This window comes from Acanthopagrus latus, chromosome 14 (genome assembly GCF_904848185.1).
Source record: "Acanthopagrus latus isolate v.2019 chromosome 14, fAcaLat1.1, whole genome shotgun sequence".
Classification (NCBI taxonomy): Eukaryota; Metazoa; Chordata; class Actinopteri; order Spariformes; family Sparidae; genus Acanthopagrus; species Acanthopagrus latus.
In genome coordinates this window covers 14,238,945-14,262,117 of record NC_051052.1, presented here as the reverse complement: position 1 = coordinate 14,262,117, position 23,173 = coordinate 14,238,945, and the positions used below count along the sequence as shown (strand labels likewise).

General features: G+C 39.8%; 3 protein-coding genes across 3 annotated transcripts in view; 1 reads left to right on the top strand and 2 right to left on the bottom strand.

Moving 5' to 3' along the window:
* The window catches only part of sema3aa (sema domain, immunoglobulin domain (Ig), short basic domain, secreted, (semaphorin) 3Aa), a 116,740-nt gene extending 110,492 nt beyond the window's left edge, over window positions 1–6,248 (bottom strand). The window contains exons 1-2 of the mRNA XM_037121155.1: window positions 6,233–6,248; window positions 5,446–5,532 (exon numbers count right to left, since the gene is read on the bottom strand). The gene's annotated coding sequence lies outside the window, so the exon portion shown is untranslated. The remainder of the gene's footprint in view (window positions 1–5,445; window positions 5,533–6,232) is intronic.
* On the bottom strand, window positions 456–17,208 carry tspan11 (tetraspanin 11). The gene is made up of 8 exons (XM_037121158.1): window positions 17,051–17,208; window positions 13,218–13,325; window positions 11,573–11,764; window positions 8,683–8,757; window positions 6,798–6,902; window positions 6,233–6,391; window positions 5,446–5,532; window positions 456–1,903 (listed from the first exon to the last, which is right to left on the bottom strand). The coding sequence occupies exons 2-8, from the start codon at window positions 13,302–13,304 to the stop codon at window positions 1,844–1,846; spliced, it is 765 nt and encodes a 254-aa protein (XP_036977053.1). The 5' UTR covers window positions 13,305–13,325; window positions 17,051–17,208; the 3' UTR covers window positions 456–1,843.
* Window positions 17,209–19,915: 2,707 nt separating this feature from the next.
* Window positions 19,916–22,287, top strand: LOC119032583 (probable E3 ubiquitin-protein ligase TRIML1). Its single transcript, XM_037121934.1, has 2 exons — window positions 19,916–20,053; window positions 20,183–22,287. Exon 2 carries the CDS (start codon window positions 20,185–20,187, stop codon window positions 21,793–21,795), a length of 1,611 nt encoding a protein of 536 aa, XP_036977829.1. The 5' UTR covers window positions 19,916–20,053; window positions 20,183–20,184; the 3' UTR covers window positions 21,796–22,287.
* The last annotated feature ends 886 nt before the right edge of the window (window positions 22,288–23,173 follow it).

Genomic DNA, 23,173 nt, shown 5'->3' with positions numbered 1-23,173 from the left:
TTCTTTTTTTTCATATTTCTATGGGATTATTTCAATTTATTTGAACCTCCTACATTACAGACAAACTTGCGGATTATACAGAACTGTTTTTATGAGGCCCTTAAGAGATCAGACGTGTCAAAAGGGAATCTTTACAAACATAACACTAAAAGGTAGTCAGGTACGAGTATCCTCTGCTCTCAAGCCACTTATGGCTGTACCACTGCAAATAGAAAGTCTTTGTCTCCCTCTAGTGGTTTACTTCTCCAGCTGACACTCATGACATGACAAATGATGAACGATTTGCACAGTCCTACAGGACAAACTTATGATGCTGGCCTCAGTTAATAAACTGATTCAACTAGACTTAATGCTCCTCTGATCACAATCTCATCAGCTACAGTACTGCCAAACACCAATCATGTCGTCAGGTCACAAACAACTCTTAAATATTTGTCTTACATTACCACACACAATTTCTTAATGCAACATTTATTTAGGAGTTTCATATCAATATTTTGAATAACACAGACAGTAGTTGGAGTACAGGCCAATGTTACATAATCATCTCATCAACAACCATTGACATACATTAGCACCCATCATTTGTGAGTTCATCAGTGGGGAAAACAATTTCTAGGAGGTCCCTCCACAGAGTACTGGGTCTTGGCAATGGTGTTGTACTGTTGCAAGGATTTCAATGAAAAAGGTCGAATTGACCTCAAAATAACTTAAATTCAACAACAGCAAAGCCAAGACTAATCACCTCTACAGTGGTCCATATGGAATATCTGTTGGAAACGGGAAGGCAAGTGATAGATTAGGTAGTAAAACTCTTTCAACCGTTTTCTTTGGCTCTCAAAGATGTGAGCTTCTTCACTGTAGGGAATTTAAAACATAGAGTGTCAAGGAAAGTATGACAATAAGCCTAAAATTCACAGAGGGTAACGTGTGTTAATGTTTAAATCTACCATCTGTCTTGTACTTTTAAGCGTCTTTACTGCAGCATATGGTTATAATAGCACACAGTATTTTGTGTAACTTGTGCCAACCACTAGGTGGAGTTAGAAATTAAGGTATCTGGAAACCACTGGAAAAAACTTTGCCCCATACTTAAGAGGGAAGGTCTTAATGTTTGTAGGCATACATGTGTTCAGTTTATTTAAATACAGTTCAACATTCAGTGCTGCTATCTTCATGAATATAGACATAACTAAATACATATATTAAGATAGTAAACTAGACTTATTTTGCTGCTATCTGTCACAGTGCATTGTCAGCTCCCTTTTAATGTTTTCAGGCACAGAATGAATGCAAATCAGTTACCAGCAGAAACGTGAAAGAGGCACAATATGTTCTCAAAGACACTACCATAAATTACCTTTCAGTGGACGCTGTGCCCTTACTCAGCTTACTCAAAGTACTGGAATGGCCAAAAAGACGAGATAAATCTTTGCACAGTGAAAACATGATAAATCTGTCTATATCATCATTCACTGAACAAAGCAGAATACATTATGAGTATATTTGACCCTTTTCTTTTGTCCTGCTCAAACTTAAGCATGCATCTAAGTCACGGCAATGATGCAAGCAGACATTTTGTTCCAGAAGATCAAGGTCAGGTATGAGAAATTCTTGTATGAGAGCCTGGAAATAAGTAAAATAAGTGCAATGCAAAACCAAAAATCAGCCTGGCTGGCTGGCTGTTGCAATTTGTTTCTGACCGCTATAGACCTAAATTGTGCCTATGCGCTCGGTTAAGATCCACCGGTCAGAGTTCAAGATTCAGAGGTTGAAGGTTAGATATCAGCAGGTCATTGTTTCATCTGTCTGTCGAAGGTGGTGCATTGAGGGCCCGGCCTGCTCAGTAAGGCTCCACGTTGATCCTTCTGTACAAGCAGCTGGTGAACACCATTCCACAGATCTGAAAACAGGAAGTGTTGGGTCAAAAAGCGCTGCTCAGTCACCATGGAGGACTGCAGGAAGCTTGGATGCTGTTGACTGTGAGGATAGAGGGGGTTAAAGGTGATGGGGCTAGAATGGAGCTGGTTACTATGGGGATGTCAGGAGTCAAGCAGCCGTTATTGCAGCATGTGTGTGCGCAGACTTGCACAAGCAGATGAACAATGAGGTGCTGAGGGTGGGCTTAGAAAGAACACGTATGCACAAATATGAATGTTAGTTATCCATTTTCTTCACAGTGAAATGCTCCAAAAAGTATTTCTGCTGACAAAAATCAAAACTAGAACTATGATAGGAATTACTTGAATTTGTTTGTCGCTCTAGCATTAAGGATTATGTTGACCACAGAAACACTTATTTGGCTATTATGTTGCTATCAGATAATAGCTTTAATTTTTTCTCAAGAAAAGTTAAGCTATACTTGCAATGTCCTTGAGAAACATGGTTTTAATCTGGAACAGCTTATTTTTTTAATTCCCAAATATTTAACTGCATGATTCAGATGTTAATATAAGAAAAAAAGGAACATTTTAAAGAAAAGAAAGAGGTCAAGTTTTTAACATCATAATTGTATTCCAATATGAACAAAACAGTGATCTATAAACTGATCCTGTTATTTCAATTAATCTGGAGGTTTCTACATTAATAAGAACACCTTATCAGACACTGCAATCTTTTGGCACCAAGCTCATAGATGTATAAAGAACCTTATCAATTCCATGCAATATGCTTCACAGAAGCACTTTGCTTACACTACTACAGAAAAGGTCAATAATAAACTAAGAACAGCAGGAACAGATATTGACCTACGCCACTGGGCCTGCCAGGCTTGATGGATATATGGGCAAGTGCCAAGATTCAATCTTTGAGCCTCTAAAAGCCCTCTGAGAAACCCTTATTGAGCGAGTCAACATTGTGTATGGGCTCATCAAAATCTCTCTGCAGGCAATTTTTTCTTTCTCATCTCCAACAGAACCAGTGATAGAGATGCAGAAACAGAAAAAATGGCTCAATGAGAAGTGAGGTGAGAAAAACAGCCTCTCTGTATTTCTGTTTTCTGGAAGCCTAATTTCAGAAGACAGGAGAACTGAAAGGAAAAAAAGAAATGATGTAACAGTGTAGAAAAAACAACAGACAGAATGAAAGAAAATACTCATTCCCAGTTGGATGGCAGATGTCTGTTAAGATTGCACAACTGGGCATCTAAACAGAATTAGAATCATTATTGATTGAATTACTATTCAAGAAACTACATTTTCATGATAGCCTAATTTATTTTGATTGCAAATAACTATAGCACCACTAATACTTTTCCTGAAAACTAACTGACTACTACAAGGAGGTGTCTGGAAAAAATAAAACCAAAATTAAGAAACATTTGTGAAATTCAGTTCAATTCAATTTCAGTCATTTGAAAGAATAAATAAATCAAAGTTAGGCAGTCTCCTGCTACCAATGTTTGTAAATGTACAATAGAAATATATCAAAATTGCATATCAAATCCATCCCCACTCCTAGCTACAGTCTTACTACAAAACAGTTAAGAGAAGCTGACGTTAAAGTTTAAATTCAAAGGGTAACTCCACCAATTTTACACACTAAACAGTGTTTACAGGTCTTGGGGAGTGCTACTGCATATGTGACAAAGTAGTATGAAACTTTTTGTGGCTCCAGAGGTAGCTGCATAGAATCTGATAAATTGCCTCCAGTGATGTTACTCTGAAGTTAAGTTGCATTATGGGAAACATAGTCACCATTGCTCTAGCACTGCACTCCTAAAACACCATTGGACATCCTTTTTAAAACCTGGCACCTGCATTGGTCACAATGCAACTTGGCCAATAAGTGACATCACTGGAGGCAATTTATCAGATTACATGCAGCTTCTTCTGGAGCCAAAAAAGCCTTTATACTACTTTTTTTTCACATTCACAAAGTAGAACTATGTCAAATCTGGAAATAGAATTTAATGTGGAAAATTGGTAGAGTACCTTTTAAAGGAAACTGCCATTAGGAATATATAGTACAACCTTGGTATACAATGTAAAACACTACAGGCAGCACTGTTACTGTATGAAGATAAAGAGCTGGGTTCTTGCTAACAACATTATTGTGCAGAAGCAGTTTGATTAATCAAGCCATTCTCATGACGTGTTTAACCTTTAACACATCCTTCTCAGCCACAACAGTCCATCATCACAACATGCACTCAGAGCAACAATCTGCAAAATAAAGCCAAGGCCAAGCAGGCAGGCAGACAGGCAGACAGGCAAAAGGTACCGTGAGAAGGACATAAATACGTTCATGCAACAGTCACACAGAGGCAAACATGCAGTCAGATATCAAATTTTCACAGTGCACTCCAACCTTGTCTCTCCAGTTGATTTAACCGCAAAGGTGCTCTAGAGCTAAATCACAATGTACCGAAGTCCTCTTCCTCTTCTTTATAGAGCAGATAGATAAAGCAGGCTGTCAAGACAGCCCCGGCCAGCTACAGCAACACCACACGCACACACACACCCCCACACACACACACAGACACACAGACAGACAAAGACACACAGTATAATTCACCGTATTCGGGTTAGTGTGGAACACATAAATTACAGATGAAAGCCACAGCTAGTCTAAATTAATATCAATTTTACTTCAGTGAGTCTGACCGTTTCTAGAGAGAGAAAGACGTATACTTAAACAGTGGACAAAGACAAGACATACAGTAATAAGACATACAGTACAACAGAAGAGCGAACATGCTTGGATTGAAAAGTGTTAAATCAGAACAGGCTCACTTGGGATCGTACATCCATTTCTCCAGGTATGTTCCATATATTCAACATCTCGTCTATATGTTAAACATAATCCCTTCAGATTTGGGGATTAAAAAACTGTTACCTGCCTCAAGGAGATTACAGTCTAGTGATTGCTCATCTTCCGTTATTGCAAGCCTTGATTATTACGGAAGAGAACTTCTTGCCTCATGTCAGTAGGATGTCTGAATTTATTCTCAGCTCCACCATGTAAAATGTCGCCTATTAAATGCAGCATCAGGTTTATGAATACCACTGGGAAGAATCAGCACAGCTTTGTTTGCTCTCAAGTTAATTTACAAAGAGGTGGTGCAGAGCTACAAGAGGACTGTCAGCCAGCACAGAATTGTAAAAAAACACACCCCTCTGTAAGGCTTAAAAGCCTTAGTCCATCTCAGACTTGGACAAATCAAATCATAGGACTGAATAAATCAGATAATGATAACAAAGAGACTAGGGTGAGATGAAAAGAAGAGTCCATTTAGGGGTTGCTGACCTGTGAGGGTACATTTTCAGTAATGGAAACATTACAATTCATCTGTCGAGCGTTATTCAACAAAGGGCGGCACTTCATTCAGAGAGGTAAAAGCGGCGTCATTATTGCTAAAATAATAATTGGGCTAACATAAAGAACAGTGGAATAGTATTCTGCTTCTTCAATACCTGTCTTAACTACATGTCATATTTTACCTACCTGCAGACAAGCCACTCCTATTCCCACAGCACCAATGACCAACAGGTGGTCTGCCAGAAACTGCTCCAGCTTAGTGATGCAGCCACCCTGCAGAGACAAAGGCTCAATGTTAAAAAAAAAGTAATCATTTAATAGACAAAAACAATTTCCCCCTGGGAATAATAAAGTATTCTGATTCTGATAATACACCCCATTGTGCACATAGACATTAGGCTCCCACTCTCAATTGCTAATTTCATGAACACGTGGGTTTATTAACGATGGTAAAGTCCAGTCTATTTATCTTGAGTACATTTTCAGACAACTATCCCCTATAACTATTTTCCCTAAAAGTTTCATTACATAATAAGACATAAATATACAACATAATACAGAAAAAATGTGTTGTGTAAAAATGCACTAAATAGATATATTCATCATCCATGTCACGTCCTATAATGTTTAAGGGTATATCTTCTTGTTTACGCCTTAGCACATGATGCAGGCAGCTTAAAGTGAGTGATAAGAGAATGAATTTAAGGGTTTGAGACAAGAAGATGGAAAAACTTCACTTAAGCAGCACAGATAAGCACTTAAACCCTCATCTTTTATTAATTTCCAGAGAGTTAATTTCATCAGAGAACAGTTTCAACGTCTTTTCTCTGTTTCTGTCACTATTGCTACTATTACTCCGTTGATACCGTCTCATAGTGGCAGAACATTTTTGTCTACTAATAGTAAATTCCTTAAATGCTCTGTGACATTTACATTGAGTTAGACTTCAGATTGCGGCTGTCATTCATCTCACCTCCACTTTGTAGATGTTGGAGGGGTGGTCTCTCTTGCCACAGTGAGGGGTGATGGTTTTGCAGCAGCTGTCAGGCACCACCCTGCCTTCTGCCGGCTTTGACAAAATGTACACGCTCATTGTCCAATCGTGGGAGCTGTTGCTGCCACAGCACTTGAACTGGACAGGCAGAAAGAGGGAAGAAAAAGGGGTTGGTTTCATGATATCATTGATGAAAAAGCACAAATCCATCCCCTTTTTGTTATTACTGAGTCAGTTTTGTGATGCTTAACTCAGATCAATTCATTTGGCTCAAACCACTTCCTCAAATCAATCTTCTGTAAACTTTGACAATACTTACAACTTAAGGGAGAGACAACTTTTATAGCAAAGAGCAACTTCTTCTACTGAATTTCAGCATAATTCAAAACTACTTGACATTTGGTACCTGCAGACTGAGTCATGGAGAATCAACTTATAACAAGTGCATTGTACAACTATACAATGCTAGCTGGAAAAAAGTGCAGCATATAATCTTACATAAATCAAACAAAACTTCAGAGGCTTTAACAAATACAGCCCATACATCCTGTTGTAGTCTGTCCACAGCTAATGTGATGCCCTCCTTCCCTGGCTGGGCGTAGTTCTCCGTCATAGTCTGATTTAGATGCTGTTTCAGCTCCTCGCTCAGCTGGAACAAAGAAGGAGACAGCAGGCACACAGTCAGAAACAGTGTGCGTGAGATGGAGAAGATGGGGGGTACTTATGGGAAAGAACAAACATTATTTTGTAACCACAAGCTGCTTCTTTGATCACACATGGGACACAAAAATGCACGGGAGCAAAGACTATAAGGTGAGAGAGATTCGGAGTGATACTTTTGACAAAAGGCAAAGAGTGGGAGGATTAGGGCAAGAGAGACAGATAGCTACTCCCACGCATCTGTGAGTGCTGTGATTGAAAAGACATAGCAAAAATAAGACTTTAACCATAGCCTGCGATGTGTGTATGTTTGTGCATACACACATGCAGGAGAGGGAAGAGAAACAGAGAGAAGATGAGAGCCCTTATCTTTAAAGTGATTCTATCCTGTGCTGAACCCTTTCCCATTATAATAAATCTCTGAGCTTGCCCGCAGATAACACTTTGCTCTTTGCAGTCTTAGCTGACTGACAGGTGGATGTCTGTGAGATAACAAGATCCTAAGAGCTATGTGTTAGATAAGACTCCAGAGGCTGAGCATGATGCTCAGTGCAGGTGACAAACGGTGACAACCCACATTCATACAAAAAAGGAAGAACAGCAAAAAAAAAAAAAAAAAAACAGCTAAAAGATCGACTGTACATTCTTCAGTGGCTCATCATTGTCTCTAATGTCCTTTGAGATGGAACAAAGACAACGAGAAGTGTTTTCTTAAAAGCAGAATAGGGAAATCACGTGAATTTTCATAGAAAATGACATCAGTAACATCCTCAATGATGCCATGAACTCAGTCATCAAAAATCACAGATAAGCTGTATGCTAATAAAGAGGTAAATTAAAACCTGAACAAAGAAGAAAAGTCATAGAAGCATTTTTAATGCCCGTCTTTAAACATTGTTTAAAGGTGTTTTTTTTTTCAACTTTTAGACACCTCTGCTATCATAACAGGAAAGGTGGTGTGCAGTGATAATTACCTGCTATGTCATTATCATATGCTCATTAATCTAGTAAGGTATACATATTAGCGTATCTATTCATATTTCTGTATTCATTAACAATTGTTCAGGGTTTTCATAGGACATGTCTCAGCATAAATAATAAATAAGCTAACTGCCGTTAGAAATGACTGTGACACAGTGGAAATTTAGAATTGTAGTTAGCCCTTCGCCTGAGTGTGCACTATACTATATAAAAATCAAAATGAGTCAGAAAATTATGATGCCACACATACAGTATAAGCCACCCGTGATACTACACACCATCAAATTATTGCATTGCGGGAATTTTTCACAACAATACTGTCTTAGATAATTCAGTTTTTTCTTGCCCTGCTGCATTTCTCAGAAGTGTCTTCACTGCAGAGTTTTAACAAGCTATTTTGTAGAAAGTGCTGATCTTTAACACTAATCCAGAGGCCAAACAAAATCTGTAACACATAAAGAGTAATTAAAACCTTCTCTGAGCAAAACAGCCTCACTTACTGAATCCCTGTCTGCATCCTACTTTTTATCCGCAAAATAAACATACAAATATTTTAGTATAAAACACATCAAGACTGATGGGTCTCTTGATGGTTATCTGGACAGAAAGGCTTTTAACTCTTTCTTCTAGTACAGCTTGAGCACAGCAGAGGGCCTACAGGCAGCAGGTCAAGTCTTCATGTGACCATTGTGGCATACAGTTAAATGCAGAGATCATCCATCACCACTCTTAACTACAACTAAATAACTATGCAGCACTTTTAACTTCATTAAGTAGTGATCACTTACCCTCTGGTAATAGACATAAGCCAGTACTCCAGCCACCAGTTCAATCAAGAAGATCACCAGCAGGCAGAAGAAGTACTGTGGATGAGAGAGAGGAAATTAAGAGAGGTATGCTGAGGACTGTGGTAACCGATTTGAGAAAGTTTCTCACACTCATGATGGCTCAATAATAAAAACTTCCATCAACTGTCATCAAGCTGCATCTGTCATAACACAGATGGCAATGCTGTGCAAAATGAGACAACCAAAAATCTATTTGACAGTCTGTGGAATCCCATTTCTCTCGGGCATCTTTAAGGAGCTCTCTCCGTGCTGTTTGAGAACAGCTCTATTATGTGTCATAATTAACTTCAAAACACCGTCCTTCCAAAAAACTAAATAAAGTGCTTTAAATATCAATCAATGTAACATAAACATGAACAAAAACTTCTACGAAAAATAAACACTGATGGCTCTAATTATAGGCTTCATCCTTCATGTTAAGCACTATTGTACGTGTTCAAATGCAGAGCTTATGTAAACTTCAGTGAACACATCGCCCACACATGTAGAGTGCTCAGGCGGCAGTGAAATAATGCAAGCACAAACTTTCATTCTTTAGAAAATGGTTCACATACCACACACACACACACACACACACACACACACACACACACATACACATACACACACACAATGCCAAGCAATGCAACTGCACACGTACAACTAATTAGGCCCACCTGTCGTGGAGTGGGACACAACAGTTTGACAGCAGCAACAGCATTCCTGTTCTCGAGATCATTATGGAGAGACAGATGCTACAACCTATCCTGCGTGACGTGGGAAACAAAATGACGGCAAACCGATCAAACAAACAGCCACAGGAGAGCAATGATCTCACTGAATGAACATGTGACACTTGGCAAACATTTTCTTCTGTTTTGCTGCTGTCACAGTAATTACATCATGCAGAAACGCCAACCTGCTCTGTATCTCTTGGTTACAAGGTTAAAAATAAATAAATAACCAACAGTCCAGTCTGTGTGCCTGCTGCCCACACAAAATGCCAACTTTCTTTACACACATACATGCTGGCATCACTTATTATTCTCCCCAAACTAACCTATAAATAGCAAATCAGTACAGATAATATTCAACCAAAATGCACCACATAGACTCCAAATCTTCTAAGCATTTATGTCTTCATGCCTGCAAGCCCGTTTTTTTTTCCTATTGCTCCATCCATCAACAGCAGATAGATAGACCTATAAATAGTCCTGCGGCAGTGAACGTTCACCTCCCGCCTGCCTCTCTCCCACTGGGCCCTGTCTCTGTAAAATAATGAGGACAGTAAGGGTCCTGTCAGGGCCATTTGTCAACATGCATTGATAGAACCTACAACCAGAGAAGTTCAACATTATGTTGCTCCATGTAGTTGTGCAGAGAGAGCAAACCTTTGTGTACACGTGGGCGAGCACCGAGGAATGACAATCTAGGACCACTTACAGGGACCATCAGCATTGTTGCCCACATGGTCATCTATATTACATAATGTTTCAAACATGCAACATGAGGAGCAACAAACCTCTATCTTTGATAAAAGCTAGCAGTGGTATGGCTTTGGAGAGTCCTTCAGTCCATAAGCAGCGTATTGTTTAACATTATCCTGTATTCTACTTTCACACACCTACACATACAACATCTTTGCATCATGAGTATCCAGTATGCATCCTGTATCAATTATTTTCATTACAAAACAATGTACATTAATTTCTGCTATACTGACTGCAAGAAAAGTATTACGCAAACAACTGCATTCCATATTTTGATCAATTATACGTACTTCAATTAGGATAAGGTAGCTTTCTTGTGAGGACAAACAAAAGACAGGGGCTGCACACTTGTCGTGCTTTGTGATTACTGTGAAACTGAAACATAAATAGGAAAGTGAATCAGGTTTCTCATTTTGCCAAACAAAAAATAAATATGGAAATGCCGCTATAGCCGGACAGACACTGTACAGATTTAGCTCAGTTTAAGCTCACACTGATTGCCCCTGGTTGGCATTATGTGCAGTTTGGAGGGGTCAAGACGCTTGATCAATACCCCAAACAACAATCTGGCTCTGGGACAATATGATTTCTGGCATGTTACTTCAGACATTTAGATCTCCTGTCTTTGAGCAGTTCCACAGACCAATATCTTCCATGGCTGTTGTCAAAAGACCTATAATAAACCACTGAGACTGCTGGGATATTAAACTGATATTTGCTGTGAAACAGGCACCATATTCTCTGTAATTTTCAGCCATCTGAGGCTCCATATTTTCTGTGTTTTTTTTCCCTCTTTAATTTCCATTCATAGTGGAATTGCCAAAGTACTGCTTACTTTCTCTCTTTGCCATCTTGTCTAAATAAACTTTAATGGAATTAGAAATCGACGGTTCTGGAATTCTGTGCTTACATTCAGTGAGGGCACCCATGATGTGGATGGTCAGCTAATGTGTATGGTGTGAGCATAGAGGTCATATGGCATGTAGTCTGAGTTTACACAATGTCCAAGATCAAATAAAATCATATTGTGTGTGCCCATCTTGAAAGAAATCATTGTTTCAATCACCATTAGAGGTAAATGTGATATCAATTTCAAGTCATGTCATTAGACGACAGTGTGATATAATGAATCAGTCCTTAACCAAGATTAGATTTTGGGTTGATTAACTGTACACACGCGCGCACATACACACACATGCACAGGCACACACAGAAAGCATTCCTCCTTGTGTATTTGTAATGACAGACCCTAAACACATCTGTGTGCAAACAAAATTAATTAATGAAAATGAAAAGGTACTGTACCATCAAACCCACATTTTAACATCTACAATCACAAAGGCATGGGTCTACCATCTCACCATGGAAAGACAGCTCCTCTGTTCCCGGATGACGGCACAGCAGCCCAAGAAGCCTGTAACCACCACCAGGCCGCCGGCCAGGATGAGGATATAAGCCGAGACAGCAAAAGTGCTGGAGGCCAGCAGACTCAAGTAGTCACTCTTCTCCAGCACCGTCCAAACTCCTACACCCAAAACCGCTGCTCCACCAACCTGGAAGAAAAGGGGATAGGGAGAGGGAGGAGGTTGTACAAAATGATTATTAGTGTATAAAAGGTAAAGGAAGAGATATTATATTGATAAAAAAAAAAGGGAGAAAGGAGACATGGATGACTTAAACAGAGAAACAAAGTGTGTCACGTCCATTCAATCTTAGAAGAAGACAAATAAAAGACAAATAAAGCCTAACACTTCACAGGGCAGGAAGTGACACATAGGAAGTGAGTACAGTACTATGAACTGAGTCATAGAAAGTAAGTGGAAGTGCACAGCGGTATAAGTAGGGGGGCATAACGAAAAGATAGGTTATAAAACAGAGAAACTAGGAGAAGTGGCCAAGCTTAAACATATATAACAGACAGAGAAGCAGTGGAAGTTTAGGGATCATATCAGGGCATAATGAGCACTCCCCTCACAAACAATCCTGGATAACAGACACAGGGTGGTGTCCAGATCTGTTCCTCTCATTAGTTTCAAAGGCGCACGGAGAGGAAATGCCTCAGAAAGTCTCTCCCCTTCATCCTCCCATTCCATTTCCGTAAAAAGCAAGATCCACAAACTCACAACAACACATGCCCAACCAAGGAGGCACCACTTGGAAAAACACATAGCCCAGAGGGAGATGATTTTTTTCCAAACTACTGCATATTTAGGAATTTTATTTAATTCAAGTTGATGCAAATATAGTATCAAAACCAGTTACAGGGTTCAAATTTCTCATAGAATGATATGTCCTTGTTTGCAATGGTAGACAAAAAAAAACCCAAAACAGACTAAAAAAGTAAAATGAGGAAAAATATGCCTGTGGTCCAAGGAGGAGGACAATGCGTTTCCTCAAGAGATGAATTTCAAGTTGAGACTGAGCATTAACCTTAACCTAATGATTGATCTTCTCATCTTCTCTCTTTAACCTCTCTTGCAGACACAATACTCTCCTCACTTCAGACTTCGAACATGTTTCAAAGTGAACCCAGCGATTCTGCACAGTAGCTGCAAGAGCTTACTCTTTTAGCAGCAATTGCAGTATCATAAAGTGCGGTGCCAGAGAGCCAGTCTGACACACTGTTCCCCTCCATATACTGACAAGCCCTAAATAATCTATGACTCACTTTGGGCCGAGTCCATAGTTCAGCCATTTCAGGATCAGAACTATCCTTAATCCTCTCTCTGTTCCTGCAAGACGTCTCTCTGTCCGCAGTTTTCACAGGAACATAAAAGCACTTGATTTCCAGACAAAAATGGAAATCTGCAGATTTTTTAAATAGTTTTCTACGGTGATCCAGAACAAAAACCTGCGCAAGTCAGAGGAATGTGTTTTCTACTTGAAAACTCGTAACTATTGTTTTTTGAGCAAAAACATTCAAGCATGATAGAGCAGAATACCCTAAAATGACAACCTCAAGCAGGTTTAAAAAGATGTTGTGCACTTACTGCTGCTTTCACTTACCCAGAACAGAAAGTTGAAAACAAAGAGCAGGTACTTGAGACACACCGTCAGCCAGTCCTCCTGGTCATCTTTATAAACCGCTGACATCTTTCTCCCTTCAGTTCAATTCTGAAAGTGCAGATTTTTTCTCAATTCAGTAACAGGATAATCGAAGACATAAAACTGATAGTAATATAAAAACATTTCACAACATTGAAACTTAAAATTGAATGACAGACTTGCAGAAGATTATTGTCTCGGTTTTCCTTCTACAAGCCATATTCTATAATCAGATGGAAAGGCAAATGAAAAGGATAATGCTGCTGACACACATACTGACACTGACAGGTGACTGAAGCCAGGCCAAATTAGTCAGGCAAAACAAACCTACACATGTCAAGGCTCAGCTTATTGTAATGAGACAGCTCTGCTTAAAATGTGAGCCACAGCGAGTGAGAGTAATCACAGTGATTGTGTTTGCCAAAGGGATACAGCTGCCAATCAAATGTCACAACAAAAGCAATATCTTAGCAGCAATGTCAGTCGCCTTTTCAGCATGTATACTTTGCCTGCGTCACCAAGTCAAGTAAGCTACAAATAAAATAACTTAACACTTGTTTTCACAGCTGATCACACAGGAACAATCTCAGGGGCTTTTTGATTATGACTTAGAAAACTTGGATTGTACTAACAAGCAAAAATCACATTTCTGTAAAAAAAAAACAAAAAAAAAAAACAGATAAACGTGAAAAGCTTCACATTCCAATCTGAAACTCCTTCTGCTACAATTTTATTATAAAAGGTAAGATAATCATGCAAGTTATTATACATGTTCACAGTCTGAACATCCTCTTGTTATATTCACAAACCACATTTTTAAATTATTCATAGAATGGAACAGACGATAAATCTCTGAATCATTAATTGAGTTGAGCACAGTTTCCATGATGTAAATAAAAGGCCAAGCGGTGGGAAGCACTTTGACCAGAAAATTGATCCGCACTGTCCTTCAGTCAGTGAATAGCACCAAAGGAAATAGTGCAGGGTTTTTGCTTGTTGACCAGGGAGTCATACACACACATATGTTGGATAACAGTGTACAACAGTGGTCTGTTAGGGAGGAAAGTGTTTTTAAAGTCTGAAGTGTTATTCAGAAAACTTGCTCAGGCCTAACCTTCAGTATTGGATGTAACCTATATGCCTTGTGAAGAGGGGTTAGTTCATTCACATTACTAAAGAAAATGTTTTTCACTCGTGTGGTACCGAGCCACGCAGACAATTTGGGTTGTATTTGCCCAGGGTTTGAGATACTGTATCAGCCTTCACCCTGGTACAATGGAAGTGAATAGAGTTGCATCTTGTGTGTTCATATAAAAATGTGTGTCATCTCTTTCCATAAAGTTTTCCCATTGCCTCAGTATGAACCATTTTTACAGTGATTGTTTCTTTGAGAAAAAAGTTGTTCCAATTGCAGATTCATCCACCCCTAATTTACAAGGGACCAGTTGTCTGACACCACACAACAAGAAGAGCACCCATGTGGAGGGGATAGGGTGTATTTGTAGACCACAGTATTTCTACAAAGCTTGTGAATGAAATGTTGAGACACATTTACAAGTATTAAAGTGTAGGAAAATAAAATATATAATGATGTCTGTTAACTCGTGTCTTTTTCCTCCTCTATTTACTTTCGTTCACTTTGGTGCCTTGTACCTGCAACACTTGGAGGCCAGAAGTTGGAAGTTCAAACAAGTAAATTCTGACCTCTGACTTTATCTGGGCTGCTACTCAGGGACTGGTTTAATGCAGAGAACAAGTTGCACTACATTGTATTGGGTAAGATTTTATGCAATATATAATGATTCTTAATCTTCTTCATCTTGTTTAATGTATTTCAGGAAACGAATAGCTATGGATTTTTTGAAATGTAAATGTCAATGCTATTACTGCCCAACGAGTATATCAGTTGGACGAAATTATTGATCAATACTGGCCTTTGTCCAGACATGTGACTCAAGTTGTTTGGTCCATGTCGAGTCCAGCCCTTAGTTAAGGCAGGTCAAGTCACTTTCTTTCCCCATCGAAGATACTGCACTATTACCTGCAGTATCTGGTCTTTATAAAGAGAAATGACAAAGTATGAGTTGCTGTCTAAAAATTCAATTATTGGCCAATTGAGCTCACCCATTCAAAAAAAAATAACAGTGAAATTATTTGTACAATACACATCTCCCTCTGAGAGATATATCCATATTAACGTGGATGTTTCACAATTAGCGCAGATGCTTGAGGTCATTTAAAATTAGAATTCAGTTATTTTGGACGATAAAATTCATTGTTAAAGTGTAAAATATCCTTCCACCATTACATATTCAATGTGTTTGATAATCGCATTTGAAGGACCAGTGCAAAAAACATGTTTTCACAGGCTGACATATCAATACAGAAAAGGCTAGAATCAGAACTGACCCCAGTATCATTTGGGGCTCTAAATGTTATGCAGCCCAAAACAAACATTACTGCTTACAACTGTAATGGAGTTTCAATTTCTGCTTCATTCAACCCACCTGAATTGTGCCATGAATGCCATTTGTCAATTTCAAAGACAGAACATCACAGCATGTCGTTCATTTAGGAAAATATCATTGCCTCACTCTATACACGTCACCAACACCAATATGGCCGCAAAATCGGAACGGTAAAGGTGACAATCACAATTAAACTGGCCCCATTGATGGCTGAATTGATATGAAAGGGTAGTTTGTCCACTCTGTGAGGAGCTCTACAAGGTCTTAGTTATTGGTTTTGGTGACCTCTGGACGAGACAATGTCACATTGGCTGCTTGGTCTTTATAACAACGTAGTTTCACAGACTCATATTTCATTAGTTTTATGACAAACTGCAACTTTATCTTTTAAGATGACAAACATTTTATATCATGTTGTTCATGGCACAAGTCAAACGGGATCAAAACACTACTTATCTTTCTTCATTCACCAGCTTGCAAAGTTCTCTCGAAAATAAGGTCCCCAAAACGAACATGACTTTGGCTCGCTACTGTCCTCGACTAATTAAGTCACTTTTTGTCGAAAATTACAAAGTGGGCACTCAGTAGTTTGGGAGAATAAATTCAGAATTTTAATATTGGCAATATCAAATAACACAAACTCTATTTTCATAATTGAATAAACAATTTTTTTTAAAAAAAACGTCCACCACAAAATAGTTTGAAGCTGGAGAGGTGGCAGGGTCAGCCACATATAAACAAAGTAAAACAGAATTAACTTGTGTTTTCCTTTAACGGTCAGACTATTCATTCACTTCAGTCAAGAAAGTGAAGAGATACAGTTTGTTTAAGCAAACAAAAATAATTTCTCCTTTAATCAATGTGTCTTCCCCAAATCTACATAATGCGTCTCTAAATACAGTCAACGGTCAACGGTTTCAACAGTCACCTCTGGTCAGTTAGTTGCAGCTGCTAGCTAAATTAAGCTAGCGGCGGCTTCGCTCTCGACCGTTGCCCGTCCAGATGCGTTGACTGGCGGCGTCGGTGTACTGCTAAAAATGGTTTCTGCTCAGGACAACATGCCCTACCCTCGGAGATTTCGGACTTCGACCACTGCAGGTGTCCTTTAAACGCCACAAGCAGGGCCATAAATCTAGCAAATACACGTCCTTAATGGTTAAACGAAAACTTTCTTGCCTCCCGTTTTTTCAGGATGGGGTGTAGGCTCGAGCATCCTGAAAAAAAAGACACCTGCGTCGTAGATGCGCAGGGCAAAGTTTGACCAAATTATGTGGGCGTTACATCGAAAAACTCACATTTCCGTCCCATAACCGAGAACGTACTTACCAGGCTGACGTTAAATGTAGATATACAACCTCCTGGCGATGCAGTTCCCGTCAAATAAGCGTGTACGGCACTGCAGCAGAGCGCGTTTCGTCCACTCAAGCTTGTTGCTCTCGGGGCGTCCGACGGCAGGTTGGTGAGGATGCTGCCTTTGAGTGCAGCTCGGTTTTTTCGAGGTTGATATACATCGTGGGACTTTTAACATTCAGATTGCTTAGAAATAATAGAAAGGAGCCAAGTCCGAGAGGGCAAGCACATTTCTTTTTCTTCAAATGTGCCAGTAATTTTATATTTTTGTTCTTAAATTTATCATTCATTTATCTCATTCAAAGACAGGAAGTGTTTTGTTTTAAAATAAGGACTGGGCCAAACCAGGCGATTGATTGTCAAGGCCATACACATTTCTATTAACAGACATGTATAATCTCAAAAATGTATATCTCAAAAAAGAAAAAGAAAAACTACTAGTCAAATTTTTGTTTCTGACGGTCCTTGAAGGCAGCGCGGCGCGAACTTGAGGGAAGGGGTCACAAGTGACAGAGAAGGAAATGTTGCTGCTGCACTCCAACACGAGATAGGCCGAACAACACCGTGCCATTAACACATGGCCCTGGTAACAATGTAACCACACAGCCCCAGAAGAATTTCACAATGAGGTGTACATGAATAAACAAAGATAAAGAGGAAGAAAGCACTGACTGCTGAGAACAAAGCCTCAAACTTATGTGTGCTTTCTTTCTTTCTTTCTTTTTTTCCCAAGGCCTGTGAATGAATGTCTGTTAATGAATGTATGACAGAAGCCTTCGCTGTCGTTTTGAATTCCAGTCCAGTGAGAGTAGCAGTAACCCTTCAGAAGGCTCTTCAGTATGCAAAGAAGGCAACGCAACGACCGAACAGAGCACCTCTGTGATCCAAAAGGGAGAGACAGTAATTTTACTTTTCACCTGCAAGATAATCAGCGTCAATTTGATTGTCTGGATTCGGTTGGGTTTGGAGTGATGTCCTCACCAAAGACATGAAAAAAAAGACATGGATGTGTTTGGGGAAAGGTGTGTGAGAGAAAAGAAAGACAAGGAGGAGGAACAGTGGCGGACTCAGGATGTTTGAGGGGTGCGGGCGAAAAAATTAAAAAGGACACAACATGTCTAGCGATTGGGGGGGTTGACATATTTCTAGTGAACTGGACAGGCACCCTAGACTTTATCATAATTTATCTACTATAGGAGCATCCAAGTGGGCACTATCGCAAAATGCGTATATTTGTTTTCATAGCATAAAAGCCAGTAATGTCTCCTAAATAAAGTAGCTGACAGACCTTGTTGCTGCCCCTCTGTTGTTTCACAGCACTTACCATGTGCTGACTGATTTTTTTTTTTTTTTCATCACAGCAAGACTTCCTCTCTGACCGATACAGACTATTTGCTCTGTTTGCACCTCAGTAATTCAATAAGCTTGCAAGCTATTAGGAGTAGATGATGGCTGCCGGGGGCTGGGGGGTGGGTGGACTCAGCAGTGGTCACCTGGACTGGCGGCAATCAGTCTACCAAAACAACATTACTTTGCGGGGGATGTCATCCGTCAGGTCAGGTTTTTGTTGCCAATTAACATCGTCCAACCAGGGCGTGGAAAGAACCGCAGGATATCATCGTTCCCTGGGTAGGAATTTGGAGTGTTCCTGTTTTTCCATTTGCTCATATTTACCCAGGTGACACATGGTAGAACAAACAGAAATGCACCCCCCCCAAAAAAAAGCCAGCTCATTTCTATGCCTGGCCAGTGCCTGTGTCCACTCTCTTTCTGCTACAGTTAGTTTATCACCTCTCACGCTTTGTAGCCTGCTAAGCCACCTAATGCTTTCTCTCACAGGGAGAGTGGGAGCAGGGCATGACTGAGCATGCATGTCAAACACAACCTGGTTAAGGGGAAAGCAAACATGATGTGCGATTGCAAGTGCGATTGTATGTGTGACATGCTGTAAAAAAAAAGACTTAAGACGAAGAGAACACTTGCTACTGTGGCGCTGTGCCTCCGTTCATTTAAGATTTTCACATGTTTGCCAAGTCCTGGCATCTGTTTGTTTGGATGTACGCCTGTCTACTTGGGCAGACAGCTGGGTGTTTGTCCCGTGATGAAATTGTGCACGGAGAAAATGAGAATTAGCAAAGATGTGTGAAAGTAATTGGTAAAGAAATTGAATGAAATGATGAAAAAATGTCTTGCTTGTGCAATTTGTTTTAAAACGTAATAAAAAATACATTAAATTACATGGATATCTGACTCTCTTTTGAAGCTTTTTCTGTGTTTTTTTAATGTTTTTTTTTTGGCACAGTTCAATCAGTAATATTGTTTAGCTTTGCACAGACCAGACATTCAACTTCCAGCAGGGCCTTGTAAAAGTATAAGGGAGCAAAGTCTGAGCCACTCCTGCTTGTCATGCCTGACCTCTTGTGGTCACACTCACCTGGAAGCCACATGACAGACTGGCCTCTTCAAAGAGAGCACAACCGTGGTTGAATGCGCCCCGGAGAGACAGCAAAGGCTGCAGTATCAATAGATGCAAAACTTTAAAAGGGATAGCAGACTACAAAAATCATATCAATACATAGAGAAGTGTCAGACAGTGCTCTCCCACTTTAGTTTGCTGGAGTCATGATCATCTCTTGGACATTAACCAGCAGCCAGGTTTACAAGTGAAGCAGGGAAGTGCCGCTGTTAAAGCTCAGGGCAGGTCGTCCTGTCTCAAAGCAAAGTAAAATCAAAGTAATACATAAACTGATGAGTGACCTACATGTTAAGCTTTATAATTGTCTCCAGTCTTGTAAATGGAGCAGCAAAAGTTAAATATGACCAGGAAGTGTATCACAGAGCAGGGAGGAGCCCTTGCTGATGTCAGCATGCTGAAACGAAACTTAAGGCACAGACTGATAAAAGACGAGCTCTCCAACACAAAGTCAAGTTTGCTTTGAGTTTCCTGCGCAGCTGCTTTTAAAACTCGATGCTTCACAGGTAAGTAGTTGATGTGTTCTTGTTGCACATGTGATCAAATGAAGCTAACATATAGCCCACAGTCTCAACTGCAGTAATTGCGCTGTGTGAGTCGTTGTGATTGTGATTTGCTTGTTAATTCTTGTCCAGACATGGCGACTGCCAGCAGTCTGCTGTCAGAGGAGAAGTTCCTGTGCTCTGTGTGCCTGGATGTGTTCACTGAGCCAGTCTCAACGCCATGTGGACACAACTTCTGCAGGCCATGTATCCACAAGTATTGGGACAGCAGTGACGTTTGCCAGTGTCCATTGTGCAACAGAACATTTTCTCCCAGACCTGAACTCCATGTCAACACTTTTGTGTCTGAGTTAGCTGCTGAGTTTAAGACTCAAGTTCAAGTCAAAGGCTCAACTCTAGAACCACAGCTTCCTGAAACAGAAGATGTTCTCTGTGATTTCTGCTCTGAGATAAAGAAGAAGGCTGTTAAATCTTGCCTGATGTGTCTATCATCTTTCTGTAAGGTGCACCTTGAGCCACATCAGAGAGTTGCTGGTCTCAAGAGCCACACATTATTAGACCCTGTGAAGAATCTGGATGACAGGATGTGCAAGACGCACAACAAGATAACAGAACTGTACTGTCGGACTGACCAGGTCTGTGTTTGTGCACTGTGTTTGAAAACTGATCACAAGGGTCACAATGTTGTCTCACTTGAGGAAGAATATGAAGCTGTGATGGCAAAAAAAGATGCGATGATAGCAAATATCAAGAAGATGATCCAATCACGGTCCAAGAAGGTAGTTGAAATCGAAACCTCAGTTGATGTCGGGCAGAAAGAAGCTGAAAAAGAGAAAGACGCCAGCGTGCAGGTCTTCACCGACTTGATCCGCTCCATTCAGAGAAGCCAGGCTGAGGTCGTTGAGATGATCGAGGAGAGGCACAGAGCAACAAAACTGAAGGCTGAAGGTTTTCTCACAGAGCTGAAGACAGAAATCGCTGAACTTGAAAGCAGAAGAAACCAGTTGGAGCAGCTGTCACAGTCTGAGGATCATCTGCAGTTTGTCCAGAGCTTCCAAACATTGTGCTCTCCTGTAAACAAGGACTGGAGCAACACTGGTGTTCACAGTGACCTGTGTTTTGAGGCACTGAGAGGTGCCATGACTCGTCTCAAAGAGAGAGTTGATGAACTAGTCAAAGCTGAGATTAAAATGAAAAGAATGAGACAACATGCAGTGGACTTGACTTTTGACCCTGACACAGCATTTTGCTCACTTGTCATAAGCCAGGATGGAAAACAAGTTGTAGATCGAAACATAGACCAGAAAGTTCCCGACAATCCAAAGAGATTTGAAATGTGTTCAGAGGTTTTGGCAAAGGAGGGGTTCACAACAGGGAAGTTTTACTATGAAGTGCAAGTGACAGGAAAAACTGAATGGGTTGTTGGACTTGTCAAAGAGTCCGTAAATAGAAAGAAGAACATACCCTTGTTAGTTAAAAATGGTTACTGGACCATTGGGCTTGATGAAGGTCTATATAAAGCATATACAAAACCAAATGTTCACCTCACACTGAAAGAAGAGCTTCAGAAGGTTGGCGTCTTTGTAGATTATAACAAGGGATCAGTTTCTTTCTATAATGCAGATTCTAAATCACACATCTATTCTCACACTGGCTACAAGTTTACAGAGAAACTATATCCATACTTTGGTTTTCAAGGTGACTCCGCCCCTTTCATCATCACACCTGTACCTCAAACACACTGAGCTTGATCCTCGTGGGTCTTTTCTTTTAGACCACAGGAAAAAATAACTTTGATGTCTGATAACAAATTTACTTTACAGCAACTTGAAAATGTTATGTTAAAATGTTAATCAAACTTAATCTGACATTTCTAAAACTTTTCTACATGTGCATGGAAGTATGAAACTGCCCCTGCAGTGATATGTTGTCCTTTTCTCCACAGTGTGCTTTATTTTCCATGTAGATGTGAGCGGTTGATACTAATGTTGCACAGTAATATTGTCATCTATCGTAATGTGCCATTACTATGTTTAGATATTGTGTTGCTTTCTCTCATACACTTGATTTTTTTTTTCACTGGTTATTTGCATTAAAGAGTGAAGTTATTGTTTTATCATCCCTGACTATGATCTATCAGAAACTTGTGAGCAAAGACAAGTGAGAACGAGTTTTTAATTTTCTCATTTTTTGTTTTGTAATTCAGTGTCCTGAAATAAAGACGTATCGTACATTTGACAGCAAACTACATGTGTCAACTGATTTCCTGCTGGATGCTCTGCCACAATATCAATCTCATGGCTGCCAAACATTTGAACATCTCTTATATCTGCAGGTAATGTGTGTAAAACTCATAAGAATATAGCCAGTGGTTGCTAAGATGTTGAACATGATTGGAGCTGCTAACAAATCACAGTATTATCCGTTTCAGACTGTGCATGTTAGCATGCCGGGGTTAGTATTTTAGCTGAAATCATCACTGTTTTCCTACATGGCCTCAGAGCTGCTAGCATAGCTTTTGTTTTCCCTCATGAAATAGAATTAGAGTTGAAATGAAATGCTTCCCTGTGGATAAAATAACATGTCTACATGTCAAAAATCAACGTTTAAAGATTATATAATGTAAGATCTGCACAAATTAGGTGTAAGCTAAAACGATATGTGGCCATTTTAAACTGGTGAGTGTATTTAAGTTTGTAAATAATAATCAATGGAGTCATGAGAGTTCAATTTGGTCAAATTTGAGTGAAAGCAATATAAATAGAGAAGGATGAGGTTTGATCCAAGAAGTCTAAATAATATTGATAACAATTATGCTCTGGGTAAATGTGACTATACAGGTGATGGCAGAGGATTTATTTTTATTCTGTCCCAGATATGAACAGGAGAGATGGACACGTATCTTGAGGAAAAAAGATTATGCTCATTTTTACCAAGGTGCATTCAGGAAGTTATATCAACTTATACCTCTGTCGTGTTACCTGCTTTGAGAGGCCTGTAAGTCAATCAATAGCAGCCAGCCCACTGTTTTCACTCCTGACTCCTGTCTATGCGCTCCTGCCCCCACACTGATTGTCTGCGTGTGGTGTGTGCGTGCTTGTGTGCGTGCTTGTGTGTGTGCGC